Source organism: Ursus maritimus, unplaced genomic scaffold (genome assembly GCF_017311325.1).
Source record: "Ursus maritimus isolate PB19 unplaced genomic scaffold, ASM1731132v1 scaffold_7, whole genome shotgun sequence".
In the NCBI taxonomy this organism is placed as follows: Eukaryota; Metazoa; Chordata; class Mammalia; order Carnivora; family Ursidae; genus Ursus; species Ursus maritimus.
The window spans coordinates 55,600,791-55,621,793 of NW_024426885.1; the positions used below are offsets into that span (position 1 = coordinate 55,600,791).

Below are 21,003 nucleotides of genomic sequence, written 5' to 3' on the forward strand. Positions count from 1 at the left end.
ATCTTTAAGTGGCATTAAGCACAATGTTGTGCAAGCATCACCACCACCATCCATCGCCAAACCTTTTCATCAGCCCTGACAGGGTGATGAAACTCTAGAACCATTCCCCACTCCTCCTCCCCTAGTCCCCGGTCATTGCCTCTCGCCTTGGGGTCACTACGGATTTGCCTCGTCTGGCTGGTTGACAGAAGTGGAACCACACAACACTTGGCCTTTTGTGTCTGGCCCATTTCGCTTTGCATAACGTCTCAAAGTCCATGTCGTAGCACGTGTCAGAGCTTCACGGCTGAGGCCGGTGCTATCATCACCGTCTGTAGTTTCCACACTGCCTGTCCGCTCACCTGCCAGGGCGCACCTGTGTTGTTTCCACCCGGGGACGGCTTTTAACAGAAGTGCCTCTTAGTCACGTAGGAGGAACTGGCTTGATACAGTGGCATCCCTCAGGCCAATGTGTGCACTGACTGATATGTGCCTCAGTGGGACACAGATGATGGCACCGTGCGCCCGGGCCACCAGACGGCAGCAAGGGAGGAGGCCGTGGGAAGGGTCCCGAACCATCAAGCCACCACCTAACATTCTTTACCCTATTTCTCATTAGTAACTCTCACACATGCTTCCAAAAACGCGGTGAAAATCTGCGAATTTTACTACTGATGTGACATCCCCAACTGTCCCAATGGGTACCAGGCCAGGGGTGACGGCCACAGCTGCCATCCCGAGCCCTCAGAGTCCCTGAAGCCCTCAATCCTACCGCAGCATAAATACAAGTCTGCTTGGGATCTCATTTTCCCAGGGAAGCATCTTTAATTTCTATTTTTCGGTAATGGCATCATTGAGACATAAATCACCATACAAGTCACCCGTTTAACGTGTGCGATTCCACGGTTTTTCATATACTCAGTGATGCCACCATTGCCACAAACCAGTTTTAGAGTGCTTTCATCACCTCAAAAAGGAAATCCTGTACTCTTTAACTATCTCCGTCTCAAGCAAGCAAGCACCCTCTTTCCCCACTGCCCTACGCAACCATTAACCTACTGCCTCCACAGCCGTGTGCATTCTGGACCGTTGCTATGAACGGCACCACACAGCACGTCTGTGGCCAGTGTCCTGGTGTAGCACGTGTCAATACGTCATTTCTGGATGGCCAGGTAACAGTCCACAATGGAGGTACCCCATTTCATTCACCCGTCTGTCTGTGGATGGAACGTCTGGGTAGTTTCTACCTCTGGCTGTCACAAATAACACTGCCATGACTACTTCCGCACACGTTCTTGTGTGGCCCTGTTTCTGTTTCCCTTGGGTATACACCTAGAAGGAGAACGGCTGTCGAGTGCAAACTCACGTTGAACTTTCTGAGGAACTCCCGTTGGTGTCTGAGGAGCTGCCCCCTCGTCCACTCCAGGTGATACATAAAGGTTCCGATTTCTCCACAGCCTCAATTCTTATCATCATCTTATTTTATTTCGGTTTGCATTTCTCTGGCTAATGACAATGAGCACCTCTCTTCACATACTTCTTGGCCATTTTTTACCATCTTTGGAGAAATGCCTATTCAGATTCCCTGGCTTGTTTTAAACATTGGATTGTCTTTGGAGTGTTGAGTTGTAAGAGTTCTTCACGTTCTAGATGTAAGTCCCTATCAGATATACGACTTGCAAATATTTTCTCTCGTTCTGTGGATTGTCTTTTCACTTTCTTAATGGTGACTTTTGAAGCATAAAAGTTTTCCATTTTGATGAAGTACAACGTATCTGTTGTTTTCCTTTGTTCTTTGTGCATTTGGGATATTTTAGAAGTCATTGCCAAATCCAGGGTCCCAGAGATTCACACCTATGTTTCCTGTCAAGAGTTTTATAGTTTTAGCTCTTATATGAGTTGATTTTTCTTTATGGTGTGAGGTAGGGGTCCAACCTAGTTCTTTTACATGTAGATATCCAGCTACCCCAGCACCATTTGCTGAAAAGACTGCTCTTTCCTTCACTGAACAGTCTTGGCACCTTTGTCAAAAACCAAGGGACCATACATGTATGGATTTCTGAACTCTCAATTCTTTTTTTCCCCCAATTTTGATATATAATTGATATACTGAACTCTCAGTTCTGATCCACTGATCTATTATCCTTATGCCAGTACCACGGCATCTTGATTAATGTTGCTTTGTAGTAAAATTTGAAACCAGGAAGTGAAAGTCCTCCAACTTTGTTCTTCTTTTTCAAGATTGTTTTGGCTATTCTGGGTCTCTTGAGCTTTCTTCTTATTATTTTTTAAGGTAATGGTTAGGAAGGAAAAAAAAAAAGCTTCCCTTTCATAAAGCAGACACATCTTTGTCTTTGATTCCACCAACCTGTCAGCCCTGACACACTGCTCTATTTCTGGAACTTAGAATGGTGTCTGATATACAGTAAGAGCTCAACTAATGCTCGGTGGCTGCTTGATCACAGGGGCTGGTGACCCCATCATTCACTCCCTCAAGGTGGCCCTGCTTATTGGTCACTAAGCACAGAGCAGTGGTGCGGCCCACTCGTTGGTTTCTTAAATGACAGCTTTATTGTGAAATTATTCATATATCATATAAACCATCCATTTTCTTTTTTAAGGTTCTTATTTTCATTCCAGTTTGTTACAGTTCATCCATGTTAAAGGGTAGAATTCAGTGGTTTTTCAGTATATTTACGGAGTTGCACCACCATCACCACTACCTAATTTTAGAACATTTTCGGCATCCCAGAACGAAACTCCGTACCCACAAGCAGTCACTCCCCACTTCCTGGCAACCCCTCTTATCCACCAACAACCACAAATCTACCGTCTGTCTCTCTAGTTGTTCCTACCTGGACATTTCATGTCCACAGACTCGTACGAGAGGTGGCCTACTGTGGATGGCTTCCTTCACCTACCAGAGCTGATGTTTTCACGGTTCGTCTCTGGTGGCCTGTTTCAGTACCTCACCCACCTCTATGACTGAATCATATTCCATTGTACGAATATACCACATGGTGCCCCTGGTTTTAAATCACTTCTATGATCCAAAGGAAACAGACCAAGGAAGAATGCCGGGAAGCAGGAGTCACAGATTTGTAGGAAATTCTGATACTGGCTTCGTGATTTGTTCAAATTTGTTTAGAGGTTTTTTGGTATTTTGTGGGTTTTTTTAAAGATTTTATTTTTAAGTAATCTCTACCCCCAGCGTGGGGCTCGAACTCACAACCCCGAGATCAAGAGTCGCATGCTCTACTGACTGAGCCGGCCGGGCGCCCCAGTTTAGCATTATCTTGGGGTTCCCATCAGAACCCTAATCCCCACGGTGCTTACCCAGTTAAAAAACTGAATTCGGTAGGAGGTGGCTCTTCCACTCAGGGGGACGAATTCCTAGAATATCAAAAGCACTTTATTTTACCATCAACTAACACTCACTGAGCCTCTGTGCGCTCAGTTGCTAAGTCCTTCAGACACATCATTTTACTTTTAACTCCCTCAACCCTGTGCGGTAGCTACCGCTGTGATCCCCATTTTGCAGGTGAGCAAGTAAAGGCTGGGGGGGTTAGGTGACCAGCACAAGCACACAACCTAAGCGGCAGAGCCAGAACGTGAATCCAAAGCTCAGAGTCATCACCACCGGTTCAAACTGCCTGCTGGACAGACCTCGTGGGCACGGATCCCCAGGGGTGGCAGTGGAGTGAGCCTTCAGCACCACCAGGACGGCCGCCCTTCTTTCTGGGGTTCCTCAACACCCACGACTCCTTGCGGCTTTTGGTGGTGTTTCGCCTCGTTATCCAGTGAAGACCGTGCGCACAGATTCCAACCACTTGCGCAGATGAACAGACACAGAGGCAAACACCGTGCTAGCATGAAATTATGGGTGCTTTTTGCTTTGTTTCAATGTTTTAACTTAATTTTTTACTGCTTTAATGTTTAAATAAACATTTATTTATTTACCGTTTTACACCGACTTTATTTACATCATAACTTAAAAAAAAATAGCATGACCTATTTTTCGGTTGCTGGCCGGGTCAAAAGTCTCATTTTCAGTTGAATCGAAGGTCTTCCGTGAAAGCAGCTTCTGGCGCTCAGGTTCCAGGTGTCTGCGGGGAGCTCCCAGTTCGTGGTGTCAGTGTCTGTGTGGACCCAGATCGGGTGAGAGCTTTCAGCCCCGGGCCGCAGGAAGGAGTCGGGTTTCAGCAGCACCTCTGCAGGACCCAGGCCTGAAGTTTTTCAAGCAGGATAAGTGAAAATGACCTCAGCTGCCGATAACCGGACGACTCTGGTCTTAGGGTATACGGGGCTGGGCCCCACTTCTGCAACCCTGCAAAGACCCCCGCTCCAGCCCAGCCTCCAGCTGCGGCCTGTCCACTCCAGCTCTCCCCTGCTCCTTTTTTCAACAAGTACAGGTCAACGGGGTCCCAAGAAGTTCAGTCAGAGCCGGCAAACCAGAAAAGGTGACCTTGAGATGTCAAGACAACACTAAACACGGAACACTCCCCACACCTGCAAGTGGGAGTTGACCGATTTAAGGAGGGCCTTTGTCAAGCCCAGTGCGGTTCCTGACCCCTCCCTGAGCAGTGACCCTGGTTGCAGGGTGCGTTGGTGATTGCTCAAAGAAATGGCAGCTGGCACCTGCTTCTGCAAATCACACTGGCAGCTCGGAAGACATGGGACAAATAGCGACTCATCTTCTCGGTTTACGGAGAAGGAAGCTCCAACCAATCCAGCTGAACGACTTGCTCGTGGTCACACCTCTGGCACTCAGAGCCCCTCCCTTTTCTTAGTCACTCACACAGTTGCAAATATTGTGATGCTCATTATCCTTTATGTGCATGTATCTTATCTTCCTCAGTGGGATGATGAGCGAGGTGAAGGCGAGGGCAATGTAACAGGCTTACTTCCTCCCCCCCCTGCTCAGTCCTGCACACAGCAGGGAATCAGTGTTTGCTGCTAGTTCAAAAGAACCGTCTGGATCAAATGCATGTCTGTCTGGTCCTATTCTCTGCCAGGGCAAAAGATACCAAGGAATGACTTCTGGTAAGGGCAGCAAGACTTCTGGTCAACTTTGTTGGCTGTCTAGCATCTCTTTAGATAACTACCGTCCCCATTTTTCATCTGAGGTTGGGGGTAAGCTGACCCCCTGCTCCAGCTCTAGGGGGACCAATGTGGGATGCAGGCTCACGATCCAGGAGCATCCAGAGGCTCCCATCTTGGCCAGCATGATTGGTTCAGGATGGGCACATGACCCAAGTCAACCAGTCATCACCCTTTCCGAGACCATCCCTGGGATCACTAGGTCTGAGGCGGGCGTCGGCTAGAGCTGCCAGGGCCACCTACCTCTGCCACCCTAAGGAAAAGGCAACCTTCGAATGCAGCCAACACGCAGACTGAAAGAGTAAGAGACAGGTGAGTCCCCGGATACAGAAGCCAACTTACAACTCCATTTCCCAGTTATATGAAGCTAAAATGTTGCTCTTTTTCCTTATACAAATTTGAGTTAGATTTCTTTCAGCTACAACCAGAAGGCTCCTAAGTCCAATATTCCTTATTAGGGAACGAATCCCCCAAATACCTACTGGGCCTCCCAAACAAAGGGCATCTATTTTATCTCAGGTTGGTTCTCCGATTAGAGCTACGGTGTCCCGTCACCCCACTGCAGAGGCACCAAAGCTGCCATCTGGGGGCTCCTCCACATTTTGTGGGGTGGTAGAGTGGGAGACGGCCTGCCTTTGTTCCCTTTTTTTCTGCCTCCTCCCCCTATAACATCACAGAGATGCCAGTGGATTCTGAAAAATTCTGAATCTTTTTTTTTTTCCAGGGCCAGACCTACACGTGTAGGCCTGATGGTGGGGCTCCTCTGACGGGCCGCATCAGTGGGAAGGGCCCTCCCAAAGAATTCTTAGAAAGTTACTTATTAGGTGACACTATGCTAAGGCGGACAAGGACCCGCTGGAACTCTCATGGTGGTTTGCAGTTTCCAAAGCACTTTCATTTGATCCTCTTGCAGCCTTCCAAGGCAGGGAAAGCAGGGTTTGACGACCCATTTTACAGATGAGGAAATGGAAGCGTATGGAAGTTAAGTGACGCCTCCAAGGTCAGACAGCTAATGAGCAGCAGAGCCAGAGATGAATCCAGTGTTCTGGGTTTGTTTGTCCCCCCCCTCCTTTTTTTCAAGGTCAGCCTCTCTTTATAGCACTGGGCTTCCCTCCAACTACCTCTTCAAATCTTTGGCCTCAACCTTCCTTCCTGCCCCTGCCGCCTCCACTTGCAACTTCTTCCCACATTTTCCATTTCCACCGAAGCCAGGAGAAATGCTCTTCCAAAGAAGGCTCATTACACAAAGCATCTGAAGGGCCCCTGGCAACTCTCCACTTTATGATGACCGCCATTATTCACAGCAAATAATGGAAAACAAACACAGGGACAGATGGCTCTCTTGAGTCCAGGTCTGCACTGGACGGAATACAGGGCAAACAGAAAGCCCGCCTTCAGGAAATGCCTACCTTGGCCCTGCTCGATGAACTGATTCGGTACGAGATACAGAGGCTCTCCCTCCGTGTCTGCAACCCAGCTACTCGAGGACAAAAACCCCAACCAGAACCCGAGACGCATAGATTTCACAGGTGGAGAGAATTTTTGAGACACTCCAAGCATCTTCCCAGGTAAGGAGACAGAGACAGAGAAAGGGAAGTGAACAGCCCAAATGCCATGGGAAAAGATAGTATTTTCTGTCCTTTGACCAAAAGTAATGCTATGTGGATTTGGGGCCCAAAAAATTAACTGAACACACCACAAATCAAATATTTTCCAACTTACGCTTTGGGTAAAGGGCATGCTCAGAACCACGAGGCAGAAACAGCGAAATATTCAACTCAATTTACCCTCAAAAACCTTGCCATCGAATTGGTATTTCCAATATCCTTACTGAGAAATGAGAAGAAGAGAAAAAAGGGGAGGTCTCAAGAATGAGACAGAGAGCGAGCCCTTCTGAGAGAAGCCAGACGCAGAGCGCCAGCTATCCCCAGGGACGCACAGCTCTGAAAAGGGACTTTTTGTTTAGCCAAGTCACCAAAGTAAAAAGGCTTCAATATCTTCCTTCTTTTATTTATTATTCATACCCTTCCTACTCCAAAAAGGATATGCAGCAGCTAAAAGCCACTTTAGGGTTTTAAAAAAAAATAAAGTATAGATTACTAAAGAGCAATTAAAGAAAAACCACTGCCCATAACAAATGTCCAAAGGGGTAAAAACATAATGAAATTGTGCTGATGCATTTCCAAAAACCTCAGTGGAGTTTCAAAACTTTGAGTCCAGTCCCCAGGAAAGGAAAAGGTTTGTTTCTCCCTTTGTCTCGGAAGTCACACAGCCCTTAACAGGTGGGGGCATTTCTCCACTGAGCTGAGTCCAATTTATCCCTCAGTGGTTTGGGATTACCACTAATTCTGTCGCTGACTAATTATACAGTTAAAGCAGTGATTAACATTTAAAAAGGGAACAGCGCGAAGGTTTACTATCAAGGAGGTCCGCATTGTGACTACTCCAGGGGACCCCTTGGCTCTTGGTTGATAAAGGGGTGCAGGGGAGGTGAGGGTCAGAGGCACCCCGGTCCCAAAGGGGCAGGGAGTGGACTGGGGGCAGGTATGCGAGGCCTTGGCATCGGCGTCAATGCCTGTGTGGGGCTGTAGGGTCCCTTCCAAAGGGAGGGGGGGCCCCAGGGCACATGAACTGAGCCCAACCATGAACAGTAGGAACAGTTATAGGGAGCAAGGCTATAGTGTGTGTTAGGGTTGCACTGTGCACCCCAAAAAGATATACTGAACTCCTAACCCTTGGGACCCGGAAACGTGACCTTATTTGGAAACAAGGTCTCTGCAGATGTAATCAGGTTAAGACGAGCGCTGAGCCACATGTGGGGCCTAATCTGATTAGGATCCCCATAAGAGGGAAATGCCCTGTGATGACATAGGCAGAGACTGGAGACATGCAGCTGGCAGGCCAAGCAGCACCAAGGACTGCCCTCCACCACTGGAAGCCAGAAGGCACATGAAGGCAGGGGCAGGGCTGGGCGGGTGAGGCAGGGGAGGGTGCTGAGAGCCAACCGGCAGACCCAGGCTGTGCAGGGGGTCCTCGTACTGCAGGGCTTTGGTTTCACCCCCATCCTCCTTCTGTCAACACCACTCTGTGTTCCTCAGAGGCCCTAAATATTTGGCCCCATCCACACTGGAGAATAGGGAGGCTCAAAAGGAGGTGTGGGGCCCAGGCTGCTGGGTCCCGTTCCAGAAACGCCAGGACAGCATTCCCCAGCACTGCATGTTACCACACGTCATCACACTTAAGACGCGTCGTTATACGTAACACAAAGAACGAACGAACACCACCCATTATAATTTTCAGGTGCACTGCTGATTGCAGAGACAAACTAAAAAGCGTCTCAAAATAGATGAAGTATGTAAGAAAAGATCAAAGGTTAGGGGAAAAGGCAGCTAAGCCAGATTCAACAGATTTCTTTTCCGCAGGACAGCTCAGGGCCTACAGTGTCTTGGCATCTGTTATGAATGTCTGGGAGAGGGCTGCAGAGTGTTTTTCCCCAGTGAGTCCGAATTCTGGGCCTTACGTTGAAAAATAGCTGATGGGGTAAGTGGCTAGATTACTAGGATAGCTGGATCACACTTAGAGACCCTCGACTCTGCAAATGTTTCTGAAAGAGTAAAGGAGAGCACCCCGGGCTGACATATGGTCCCGGCATGACATATGGCCCTTGGACATGTTAGCCCTGGGCCAGTCACACAGGATCGGTTGCCCTGTGGGCATCAGGTATCCCTCTGCGCTCTCCCAAGCTGAGCCAGAGTAGGGACCCTCTGGGGGCTGCCCATACCCATGTTACCTCCCCCTCCTTCCCCTTCCCTTAGCTGGAAGCAGCCACCGCCATGTCTCTCCGACAGAACTCTGCTAATCCCAGAAAGGCTCAATGCTCCTCGATGTGGGCGCCAGCCGGAGCTGGGAAAAAGCAGGAGTGAACCACAAAGCCAGAGACATCAGGACAAAACCCCGGGCACACCAGAGCCCCATCACTCCGGTGCCCAGAATTTCTGTGGTCGTTATTAAAAAGTTAAAACTGCTGGTAACCAGGACCTCAAGGAAAACAAAAGGACGGAGGTGGAATAGATTTCCAACAGTCAAGAACACGAGAGAGACAAACGCCAATGCGTACGTGACGCAAGCCCCACCCGTGGCCACAGAGCCCACAGAGCACGTGGCCTCCATCAGCATCCAGATCTCCTCCGGGACTTCTGAAGAGCACCGCGGACACGGCAGGACGGTCCCCCCGCGGCCAGTCCGCTCCAACAAGCCGTGTGCCCGCCCGTCCTCTGTGAACCCCAAGCAGAGCGCTGTTTCCCTGACACTCACTTTGCAGGCTGCGTACCACATGCCCCAAATCAAGGCTTGAAACGAAGCCCCCAGAGCAGGGAAGGGACAGCAGTGCGAGGGCCAGGCTCTCGGGGTGTGGGCTCACAAACCCCAGAGAAACCTAGAGAAACCGGCCTTCGCCGTAATCTCTCCCCCTCTCACATGCAGCAGGTGAACCCCAGTCCAGAGCAGAGAACACCCCTCCAAGCAGGATTCCTGGGAGGGTGCCGAGCTGGGGCCAGCACAGCACCTGCCCCTGCAGACTGCTAGCTGCGGGTCAGCCGCACAGAACAGCCTCCACTGAGCGTGCCGAGCTGTGCCCTCTCAGCTTCCGCTCTGCCGAGTGCAGGAGCTAAGCCCACTCCTCTGGAGAAGGGGATACTGACGATCCTCGGGGAGCCCCCAACTCCCCTTTGTGGGGCACTGAACTTTTATACAGATACACACTGAAAGGAGAATTCTTTTCTCCAATTCTACCTCCCCTCACCGTTTGTCTGCTCTAGGGGCTACCTTCATTTAACATCTATAAAATATTTTTAGAGGGGAACTTGAATCTCCCCTCTGAGTCCAATAGCCAGCTGGCCACTGGGATTGCTACTTATCTGAAAGGAGGTCTTGGTGCCCCGATGAAGAGATTTTTCCTAAAATGAACTCCTCATTTGTTCTGGAATCTTTCATGTTCTAGAGACAGCAGAGCAACGCACACAGCATCTGTCAGGCCCATACACACGACCCTTATCATTAGCCACTAGACAGTCAGTACAATGAGGGCAGATCAGCCTTGTCCAACCATGGTATCTCCAGTGCCTGGCACATGGTAGATGTTCAGCAGGCATATGTTGGATGGATGGATGATGGATGGATGGATGGATGGATGGATGGATAGAGGACGGATGGATGGATGGATGAATGAAGGATGGATGGATGGATGATGGATGGATGATGGATGGATGAAGGATGGATGGATGGATGGATGGATGGATGGATGGATGATGGATGGATGAAGGATGGATGGCTGGATGGATGGATGGCTGGATGGATGGATAGAGGATGGATGGATGGATGGATAGAGGATGGATGGATGGATGGATGAATGAAGGATGGATGGATGGATGATGGATGGATGGATGGATAGAGGATGGATGGAGGGATGGATGAATGAAGGATGGATGGATGGATGATGGATGGATGATGGATGGATGAAGGATGGATGGCTGGATGGATGGATAGAGGATGGATGGATGGATGGATGGATGGAGGATGGATGGATGGCAGAACAGATGGATGAATGAATGAAAGAATGAATGAGTGGAGGAGTGAAGGAATAAAATGAACAAATGAAAGAAAGTAGGAAGGACGTTTGCACAGAGAATTCAGCTCTCGGAGCCCAATCTCTGGATGAGAAACTCACCTGAACCATCAGGAATGGACCTTACAAACGTTGGCAACATCTTGACTGTGGCTGTTGGATTAAAATCCCGGGAGAGGCCATTCTTCATCTCCTTCTTGAAACGAGTCATGATATCTATCAGGGTTTCATCAGAGAGCCGCATGGCATAGAGATACTTGTCAATCTGGGGGAAGGATAAGAAGGAAGGAAAGTGAGGCCAAGCCTGAAGGTCATTTCAGCTTGAGTCTGGCAGGGAAAGGACAGGACAGGGTGAGATGCCCGCCCGTCTAGGACAATCCAGCTCCCACAAACTCTGACACACCACATGATCAGATGGGCAGTCATGCAAATGCCATCAGCCATGTCCCTCAGAGCAGTCCTGCAAATGCTCCCAGCCCCAGTTCTTCCTGTAAAATGAACCAGGTAGCCTCAAGTCCCTTCCAATCCACGACTGTTACACAGAAGTTGCCCTTCGATCCCCAAGCACGTGCCAGAGGTGCCCTAAGCCTGCACATGACTCCTTTCCTCGGTGAGAAGGGGCTGGCTCACCCTCAGACAGATGGCAGTGTCGCAGAGGTCAAGAACAAGGGTGCCAGAGCCAGCCACGCGGGGCTCAAATCCCAGCACCATCACTTAACAGCTGTGTGAAGTTCAGTTTCCTCAACTGAGAAGCTGACATGATAAACAGGACCTAACTCACAGATGAGAGTTTAAAGATCAGGTGAGACGGAGAAGCACTTAGATCACAGAAACTGCCCAATAAACATCAGCCATTAGTATTAAATAATGAGACAGTGGTGCTGGTGGGTTTCCCCAGGCATGATTTCTAGGTAGGTGGAAACAGTGGCCAAAGGGCTGGAATCCTTCAGAACCTGGGGTGGCAGGCCCAGAGCAGAGAGACCTTAACCCCACCATCCCCAAAAGGTATGGAGACAGCCCCCAGGCTCCCACGCCCATGGGCCAGGGCTGACATGCCCATACTTCCAAGTCGTTCCAAGTACTGACCCAATCTGCTGCTCTTCCTGGGCTCCCCATCCTCCTCAGGGTTCCAAGGATCCTAACCTCGGACCCCTTGGATTGTCACTGGCTATTCTTCCTGCACAGTGTCTTCCCATTTATTCTCTCAGAAAGTATTTCTTGGACACCTACTGTGTACCCGGCTCTAAGTCACCTTGTCTCACCATTCATTCTTTTTGCTTCTCTTTGGCTTAGGAAGCCCTGACAGCCATGTACCTGGATTTCTCATTCCTCATTCCTGATTCCTCCTCAGTCATTCACGTAATGGTTTTCCATCTTCAATCTCCCTCCCTTCCAACCCACCCTGTACACCACTGCCACAGTCCCCTTCTTCAAGTGCAAGCCTGCTCCATTCCTTCCCTTGCTCAAAGCCGTGCAACGTCTTCCATGTCCGACTGACCAACACTCTATAGGTGTGGCTTCGTGCTCTCTGAACTCCGGTCTAAACACTTCTACCATTCCTGGTGGGTCCCTGGGCTTTCCCAGCGAAAGCCCTTCCTTCTCTTCCCAGCTACCCAAATCCCCCCTACCCTTCCAGGTTCAGGTCAAACCTCACCTCCTCCTGCAGATGTCGGAGTTCCTCAGGCTGGACATGACCCCTCCCCTCAGCACTGATCTCTCTGCACCTGTCACCTTTACAGTGTCTGCTCCATTCACCTTGACCCCTCAGTGCCTTGCACGCAGCCTTGCACACGGAAGGCTCCCAGTGGATGGAAAGAGAGATTTATGACCCAGTGAGGCTGAAAAGACCTTGATGCTCATTTGCTTCTGAGAATGGCATCTCACGCTCACTTTGCAGGGTGGCTGGAAGCGTCCTGACCCAAGGACACAGAGTCCCCAACCCTAGGTCATTTCTGCATATTTTGAGCTGGGGCAGCCTTCTGCTCACTCTGGTCTCCATGCCTTGTCCTCCCCAGGCCCTGCCTGTCTCCTACCTCACGCACCATGAGCACATTGGCAGGAGTCCCCCAGTGTCCTCTGTGGCCAGAGACAACCCTGCCCCCATCCCCAAGCTCTCCTACCACAATCACCTTTTCCTTTCCCCCTTGTGATAAAGCCCTACAGAGAAGAGCAATCAGAAATCACCAAGAGCTAAAGTAGAAATTGCCAGAATCACAGCCTTAGGAGAAGACACACTCTGTTCTACCCCCCAGGCTGGTACCAGATCAACAGAACTTGCTGTCATGGTGCCCACAGTCTGGCAGGGGAGAGGCAGTCACGATACAAGGGTGTGTGAGCAGCCCCAGGAGCAGGAGTCTACTGAGAAGGCTTCCTGGAGGCGTGATGTCAGAGTGTGCATCCAGGCACAGTCAAGAGCATGTGTGAAAGCCAAAGGCAAGGTGGGGGCGGGGGGTTGTGCAAAGAACAGAAAGAAATTCAATATGGATCAAGCACAGTGTAAAAAGTGAGGCAACTAGAAAGACTGTGAGGAGCTGAATTGTGCAGGATCTCGTAACGCACATTAACAAATTTAGACTTGATCCCAAAGCACAGCGAGACTTGGAAGGACACTGATGAGTATTCAACAATGAGATTCGTGTTTCAGTGAGATCGAGCTGTCTGCTAGGCAGAGAAGGGCTGAGCAGGAGCAAGACCGTGCACTAATCAATAATTGTCACATTGCTACTGTATCACGTGGGCCATGCTTCTGCTATCACATTCCCCACCCTCCATCATGATGGGTTTATTGACGGGCCTGTCTCCTCTGGTAAAACATGTGAGTTCCCTAGGGAAAGGAACTCACCGGCTTGCCTGGCACAAAAGAGGAATTTAATTCATTCTAAATGCGACAATACTACTCTGTATTTATCTTATGGCTCACAGTATATCGAGTGCTTTCTTACCCAGTAGGTCACTTAACCTTCAAAACAACCCCATCAGGGACACATTCTTGATCCCCATTTTAGAGATGCAGAAACTGAGGCTCCACAAAGCAAAGTGATTAGTTCGAAGACACAGCCAAGAGAGTCAGGTCTCATACCTGCAAGTCTAACGTTGCTCCCTACAGTCGCCCCCATCCCTCAGGGGAGACCAGTTCCCCTATTCTGCGGAAGGCAGGCCCAAGTAAAGCTGCTGAGGTTTTCCAGCTGGACAGGAAGAAGCTTCTAGAAAAGCCAAGGCTCTCTGCAGCTCCACAGCCGTCCTGCCCCGACTCAAGGTGCAGGTTAGCACAGGGACACTGATCTGAGAAAAAAAAAACAAAAGAGCCTAGAAGCTCAAAGGAGGAAGCAGGCTGGGGACGCAGAAGACAAGCCAGCCCCCAAGCATCTGTGGAGAGGAGGCTTCCCTCCTCTGGTTCAAGTTCATGAATCATTATGTGGGACAACCCCTCTCAGAAGCGATGTGGGAATGGGGTCCAAAGAGAAGGTGTAGGTTGGGGCAGAGCTGAAATGGAGCTGAGGCCTCCTGGATCTCATGTGAATGACAGTAAGCCGAGGGGAGCCCTTTCCATCGTCCTTGGGAGCTCAGGAGGGGCCTCTGAACCAGTGCAGATGCTGGGCCAGGAGTGGACTGGCCGGCCAGGCAGTGCCCAGGGCAGGACTCAGAGGGTCTGCGGCACAAGGACTGGGGCCCTTAAAGCAGCGCAGTAAAGCTGACATGATAAACAGGACCTAACTCACAGATGAGAGTTTAAAAGCAGCGCAGTAAACACTGGAGTGAAGCCCACGTCAGGGGACACCTGCAGAACACTTCCAAGGGGCCCAGAATGCCCAGGGGCCTCGCTCCCCTGTCCACCTGGGAAAGACGACTCGGTTGTGGGTGGCGGGAAGGAGGGAGGGTGTCAGGCCAATCCGGCCTGCCCGGGTGCTCCGGACCTCAGTGTGGCTGTGCCCCACACGAAACCCAGCAAGAGAGCTGCTATTCCTTCAGGGGGGGCCAGCGGCCCAGGAGTGGAGGACGGCAGAGGGGGGCAGACCTGAGAAAGGACAGCTTCCGGTCTTCGGGGGTTTGGGTAAAGCCTGTGGTCTTTTCAACTTCTCTATTTCCACCCCCTCTCCACAGCATCTCCGGATCGTGCCTCTCCTCCCTGCGTCCCTCCTTCTCCCTGACACATGCACAAACCGTTGCTGCTCGGTGGCTCTGGCCGCACACTGGCGCCCAAAGAATCCCTCCTGTGCCTCCAACCCCTGCCTCAACATGTTGGTGACAGGAGGCCACAGCACAGCACCTCCCCCGGAGGCTGCAAGCGGCAAGCCTCAGCCTTTGGATTGTCTGTCACAGGCCAGAGGCTCCCAGGAATCCGTGGCAGGAACCCTTGGGGTCCCGGAGTGCTCCCTCTCACACGAGGTGTCTGACACGTGCACGCGGGACTCCGGTCAGACTGGGAAGGGAATGGGAAGGTGCCGGGCTCCTGGACACCATACGATGGGTTGGGTCCCGCAGACTCTTGGCCAAGACTGACAACGACCCTGGTCCTGGCTCCAGGCACCTTTCACCAACCCCTGAAAAGAAGGTGTCCTCATAGTGTGCAAACCCTTGTCCTGGACTGTCCTTCTTGTGGACCAAGAAGGCCTGGAAGCTCTCAGCAGCTCCAGAAGCTGGACCACGGCAGAGACAGGAGGAGACACCGGAGGAGAGAATGCGACCCCACCAAGCTCCTCTGGCACAGAGATATCTGGCTAACGAGAGAACCCGGGGGCCCCGCACTGGGCCACACGCAAACATCTCTGTGCTTGACTTCAGCCCCACCTCCCGCTCCCAACAGAACATGCACAAAAAACCAATTCAAGACTGGACATGCCTGAGGGAACACACCCTTGTGGCAGGAGGCACAGTCAGCCCTGGTGACCCAGGCGTTTTAACCCCCCGTGGACGGGGACACGGCCATGGAAATTTTTCACTCCTTCTCTCCTCCACTCTCCCATGAGGACTAAGAACAAGGCAGGGCAGCAGGGGTGACAGCAGGTGCCCAGCACCGGCCTTTCAAGGGAACTTTCCAAGGGAGATGCTGTCTTGCAAAGACAACTGAGGAGCGGCAGGGGAGGGTTAAGAAAACTCTTGCTTGGGGCGCCTGGGTGGCACAGCGGTTAAGCGTCTGCCTTCGGCTCAGGGCGTGATCCCGGCGTTCTGGGATCGAGCCCCACGTCAGGCTCCTCTGCTGTGAGCCTGCTTCTTCCTCTCCCACTCCCCCTGCTTGTGTTCCCTCTCTCGCTGGCTGTCTCTATCTCTGTCGAATAAATAAATAAAATCTTTAAAAAAAAAAAAAAAAGAAAAAAAAAAAAAAGAAAACTCTTGCTTAAGGACAGGACAGGGCAGAGATTTCAACATCAGATTCACTTCCCCTTCCTAGGGAGGCTGACTCAGAAGAGAGCCGGTCCGGGGTGACGAATGTCACTTGGATAATAGTTCGCATCTGCCGAGGGCTCTGCTGTTTATACACAGGACTGTCACACACACTGTCCCGTCTGGATGTCACAGAAAGAGATGAAATGAACTCACGGACGCCACGGCCAGGCATGAGGCGGGCATGAATAACGTTAGCCCCCATCCACCACCATGACCCAGGGTGGTAGGCAGGAAGGACAGCGTTATCCCCATTTTAGAGTCAAGGAAACGGAGACCCATGACTCACACCAGGTCTCATGGTTTGGAAGTGGCAGCTGGGTCTAGATTCCAGGTTTTCTAAGCCCTCATTTTGGGCTTTTCCTTACACCTTGAAAAGAACATAGGACTGTGGATGAAGAGAACGGGGTTTGAACCTCAGATCTGCCATTTAGTAGCTATGTGACTTTGGACAAGTTACTTAACTTGGCTGGGTCTTGCCTTCCTCACTGTTAAAGGGGTAATAATGCTTCCACTTCAGAGAGCTACCGGGAGAATTTTAAGAACGTGCCAAGAATAAGGTGAACATCAAATAACATTTCCCACCCTCCCATCTAAACGACCAAAAGGGAAGCCATCTCCCTCCACGCCCTGGCTAACTGATAATTACGTGTCCTCGACTCCTTTTACCTAGATACCTAGGAGAAATGCACCGATTACCAAACATTACTGACCCATTCTACAGAAGAGACCACTAAAAAGGCAGAAATAGCCAAATGCGCTAAACCACGGCATATGAAAGACTCTGGCAAAATTCCTCTGAAACATTGTACTGTTTTATTAGGGTTTTTTTTTTAACTAACAGTAAGTTATAGTAACAATAAGCAATATATACCTATTATTTAAAAAATTACCAATATAAAAATGTATAAAAGTAAAAAGTCTTGAGTTCTTCCCCTAATCTTCCCAGAGAAATCCCCACTAAGAGTTTTATGGACTAGGACAGTTTTTCTACCTAAACACTCATACATACAGAGCTCGCCTTTTTTATTTCGTTTTACAAAAACAGAATCATACCAGGAGCGGGTGCGAGAGGGGGGAAAATGGAATAAAATGGAATCGTAAACACTTTGTCCTTTGAAATCTTAACCCCTCCTTCCTATTTCCTCCAGGACCTGCCTTTAAGACTTGCACTAAGAGCCACACTTAGATTTCCTCAGGACCCTGCCTGGTTCAGTGATGAGGTGCAGACAAGGCAACGTGGACACCCGTGTCTGCCTCTGGCCTTGATAGCCTGTAGGCACCTCAGTTTTTCCATCTGTAATGTGGATGTATTCACATGACCTTGAACTATAAAGGCCTCTCTACTGTGCACAGCACTTTCATAGTGGTCTTCAAACTATCCTGTCCCGAGACTCGGGGACGGGAGACTCGGGGGCCGTCACTTCCAACGCCCTAAGGAAAAATCAGAGGCCAGAGAGGTTCCTCAAATGGCCAGGGTGACCACTGGTCAGCAAGAGAACTGGAGTAGACACTGAGTTCCCTGGTTCCTGGTCCTGTGCTTCTTCCTCTGCAAGCTTTCTTGCTCCGCCCGGGGAGCACCCAGGCCAGGTGCTTCCTAGACCCGGGAGACGTGGGAACGCGGGTGGCATTAACGCCACAGCCCCACCACGCTACAAGCAGCACGGCTCCGTGGCCTTGCCAAAACCATGCCGCCCCTCGGCACTGCCCAGCAGCCACAGCCGTCTGACCTGCTCTCGCCTCCGGCACAGAGCCCAGGAAGTTCAAGGCCGTCGTGAGCCCGAAGGCTGTGCCCTGCTGCGGTGTGTGCCCGCCTCGCCCCTCCTCCTGCCCCTCAGCAAGGTCCCAGCGCCCGCTCCCGCCTGCCGGGGCTCCGCACGGCCCGGCCCCACCTCGCTGCTGCGGGCGGCGGCCCAGGGACCTGTGGTTCCGTCCTGCTCTTGGCGACTGGGAAGGCCGCTGGTGCTCAGCTCCTCGTGGCCACCAGGAGAGACGTTCTCACCCTGCAGAGCCCCGCACAGGAGCCGTCAGCCCGGCACGGCCCGCCCCCCCCCAGGCAGCCGGGGGCTACCCACGGTTCCTCACCCCCCAAGGCCCCTCCTCGCGGACCCAGCGTCCACTCCGTGGTTCGGCCGTGAAGGGCCTCTGCGCGCCTCCCTCCTCCTTCCCCCCGACGTCCACCCCCACACTCACCTCCTCCGAGGGGCGCCCCGCGCCCCGCCCCGCCCAACACCAGCAGCTCCTCGGCGCCACGTCCCCTCGGCCCTCGGCGCTCCCGGCGCGCGTGCTGACCTGCCCCGGCCCCGCGGCGGCGCCCAGCGCCCTTCCCAGGAGCTGCAGCAGCCCGCACATATCTGCGCTCGCCCTCGGCCCTGAGCGCCCGGGCACCGGGGCCATGCCCTCCCGGCCCTCCGCCGCCTCGCGAAGCCCTCCGGGCGTCTGCCCTGGGCTGGGCGCCTGCTCGGCTGGGCGGGAAGGCCCCGGTGACGGTGCCGCCTAGCAGGGAGCTCCCCCGGGGGTCTGCGGGCCCAGATAAGGCCGGCTCCTCTTCCCTGAACGGCCCAGCCCCTCACGGCAGCCGCCTGGGCACCTGCGTGGGGCCAATAGCCTCTGCCTGAGGGACAGAGTGTTCCGGGCGTTCTCTGGTCCTCTAACCCTCCCACCCCCACAACATCTGTATCTCCAGAAGGACACCCAGCCCTACAGATAACCTGGATTCTCACCCCACTCTTCAGGCCTCCCAGAGGCTGCTAAATACCCGCGAGTCTCCAGAGGAAGTGTGTTGGGGGAATACATTCCACTTCAGAGGCTCCTGAGTGAAAGGTGCACGAACGTCACCAGAGCAAACAGGGTCCCTTCGGCGTTAACACACTGCAAGGGGAGGTTCCCTTTCCCCAGGCTCTTTACCAAGTTTGAGGTTTGTTCCCTCAGGCAGCCCAGGGACAGGACGGGGTTCTTCACCCTTATCTACCATCTTATTTACACTTCTGAACCCTAGCTGCCCTTCCATGCAACGGGCTGGGCACCCCAGACTATTCATACCACACGTCTGTGCACTCACGACAAATCAGGAGGCAAATGGGAAGCCCGTTCTTGAAGAGAAAAGGAGGTCTGGGGAAGGGAGATGTTACGGAGGGATAGGGCCTGTGCTGGGCTCACCAACCTGCCCTGATCCAACCTGCACACCTACGGGGGGGGGGGGGCATAGGAACCCCATCTTACACAGGAGGGAGCTGGGGCCACGAAATCAAGTGTGTAGCCCCAAGCACCCAGCAAGCCCTGCGGCTCCAGCTCCAGACTCCAAACTCGACGCTCCTCCCCTACTTCCCCAGGCTCCTCTTGCCAGGAGAACCGTGTAAGGCCTTGAGGTCATGCCCAAGGTCCTCCTGGCGACCACTAATACCCCACCAGAGGCGCTTCCTGGCTGGTGAGCGAGACCAAGCTGCAGCCCAGGGTGAGAACAAACCTGTCACACTGAACAAGCTAAAAGTGAAGGAGGGACCCAGTGGCCTCAAGGGAAACAGAACCGCCCTGGAATGCGGCAAGGCAAGAACAACAGGCTTAATTCTCAGCCTCGTGCAGGAGGCCTGGGCTGGGGCCAGCCTCCAGACTCCCAATTCCCAACGACCTGGGTGCCTCCAGACAAGAGAGAAGGGCGTCTCCAAAGTGCAGGCGGTTTTGCTTTCACTATGAGACAACCAGACCCTAATGCCCTGGGGTGCAAAGAGCGCAGGGGTGTGAGCAGACCTGGCTAGAAATCCGAAGCCCTCAGGGCTCCTCCAGCTACACCACCCTCACCCCCATCACCTGGGGCAAGTCACTGCCATCAGTAAAGCAGCAGCAAAGAAAACAGCCCTCTGGCCCTCATACAGGGCACACGCAGGAGCAGCTCCAGGCACCGGGGATTACCCTCCCTCCTCTCTGCATTACTCCCCCTCCCCCTTGCCACCTCTCACCGAGCCTACAGGCGTGTCCTGGTACAGGTGTGCCCCAGCAACCGTACAGTTCCGTATGCTCTCCAAGTATTTCCATTTCCCTTCTCTAACTGGATAAATGGGCAGATGGCAAGGCAGGAATCATTCACCCCATCTGACAAATAAGGAAACTGAGGCCCAGACAGCTCGCTGGCCACCACCACACTGCTCAAGCTAGAAGAATCTGTTAGAGATCATGGATCCCAGCCTCCTAGTCTTAGGGATGAGGGCACTGAGGCCCAAGGACCCATAAGAACCCATCGCTTCCAATGCGGAGTGCCTCTGCCCAAACTTTAGCTATAAAATTCACTGTCTGGCAGAGCTGGGTCCAACAGAAATACAATGCGAGCCACATATGTAACTTAAAACTTTCTAGTAGCCACACGTTTTTTTAAAATACACAGGTGAAATTAATTTTAATAACATTGTATTTAACCCAATATATCCAAAATATTATTCCCACAGGCAAACAATGCTTTTAAAATTATTCATGAGATATTTTATATATCTTTTTGTCATACAAAGTCTTTGAAATCCTGTGCGTCCCTGATACTTAACAGCACATCTGAAATCAGACTCACTATATTTCAAGTGCCCAGTGGCCGCGTGTGGCTAGCGGCTACTGTTCTGGACAGCACCGCTCTAGCACCCCCATTTTGGGAGCCTTGGGCGATGGTTTCTACTGCGGGCTGCTGCCATGTACTGCTTTGGAAGCGGGCAGCCCTGGACTGTGGTTCGGGTTCTGCAGGTGTGGTGAGATCTGCCCACCGGTGTCAGACAGACCTGCACTCCCTCTCCTTTCTGGCCACCAAGATCACGTCAGTTTCACTTCCGGGGGTTCACCTGGCCCACACGTAAGGTGCAGGAAGAAATACCCACATCCAAGCGTGCTGGAAGGACTCAATGAAATCACGCACGCGAGGGTATGTTGTAAATAGAACAGAA

General features: G+C 51.9%; 1 protein-coding gene across 2 annotated transcripts in view; it reads right to left on the reverse strand.

Annotated features, from left to right (window-relative positions):
* Positions 1–21,003, reverse strand: part of HK1 (hexokinase 1) — a 63,277-nt gene that overhangs the window by 34,165 nt on the left and 8,109 nt on the right. The window contains exon 2 of one of the 2 annotated variants that reach the window (XM_040624044.1): positions 10,805–10,967. In XM_040624044.1, the coding sequence (XP_040479978.1) occupies positions 10,805–10,967 (163 nt within the window). Of the gene's footprint in view, positions 1–10,804; positions 10,968–21,003 lie in introns of those variants that run through there. The other variant, XM_040624045.1, reaches the window with a different exon arrangement.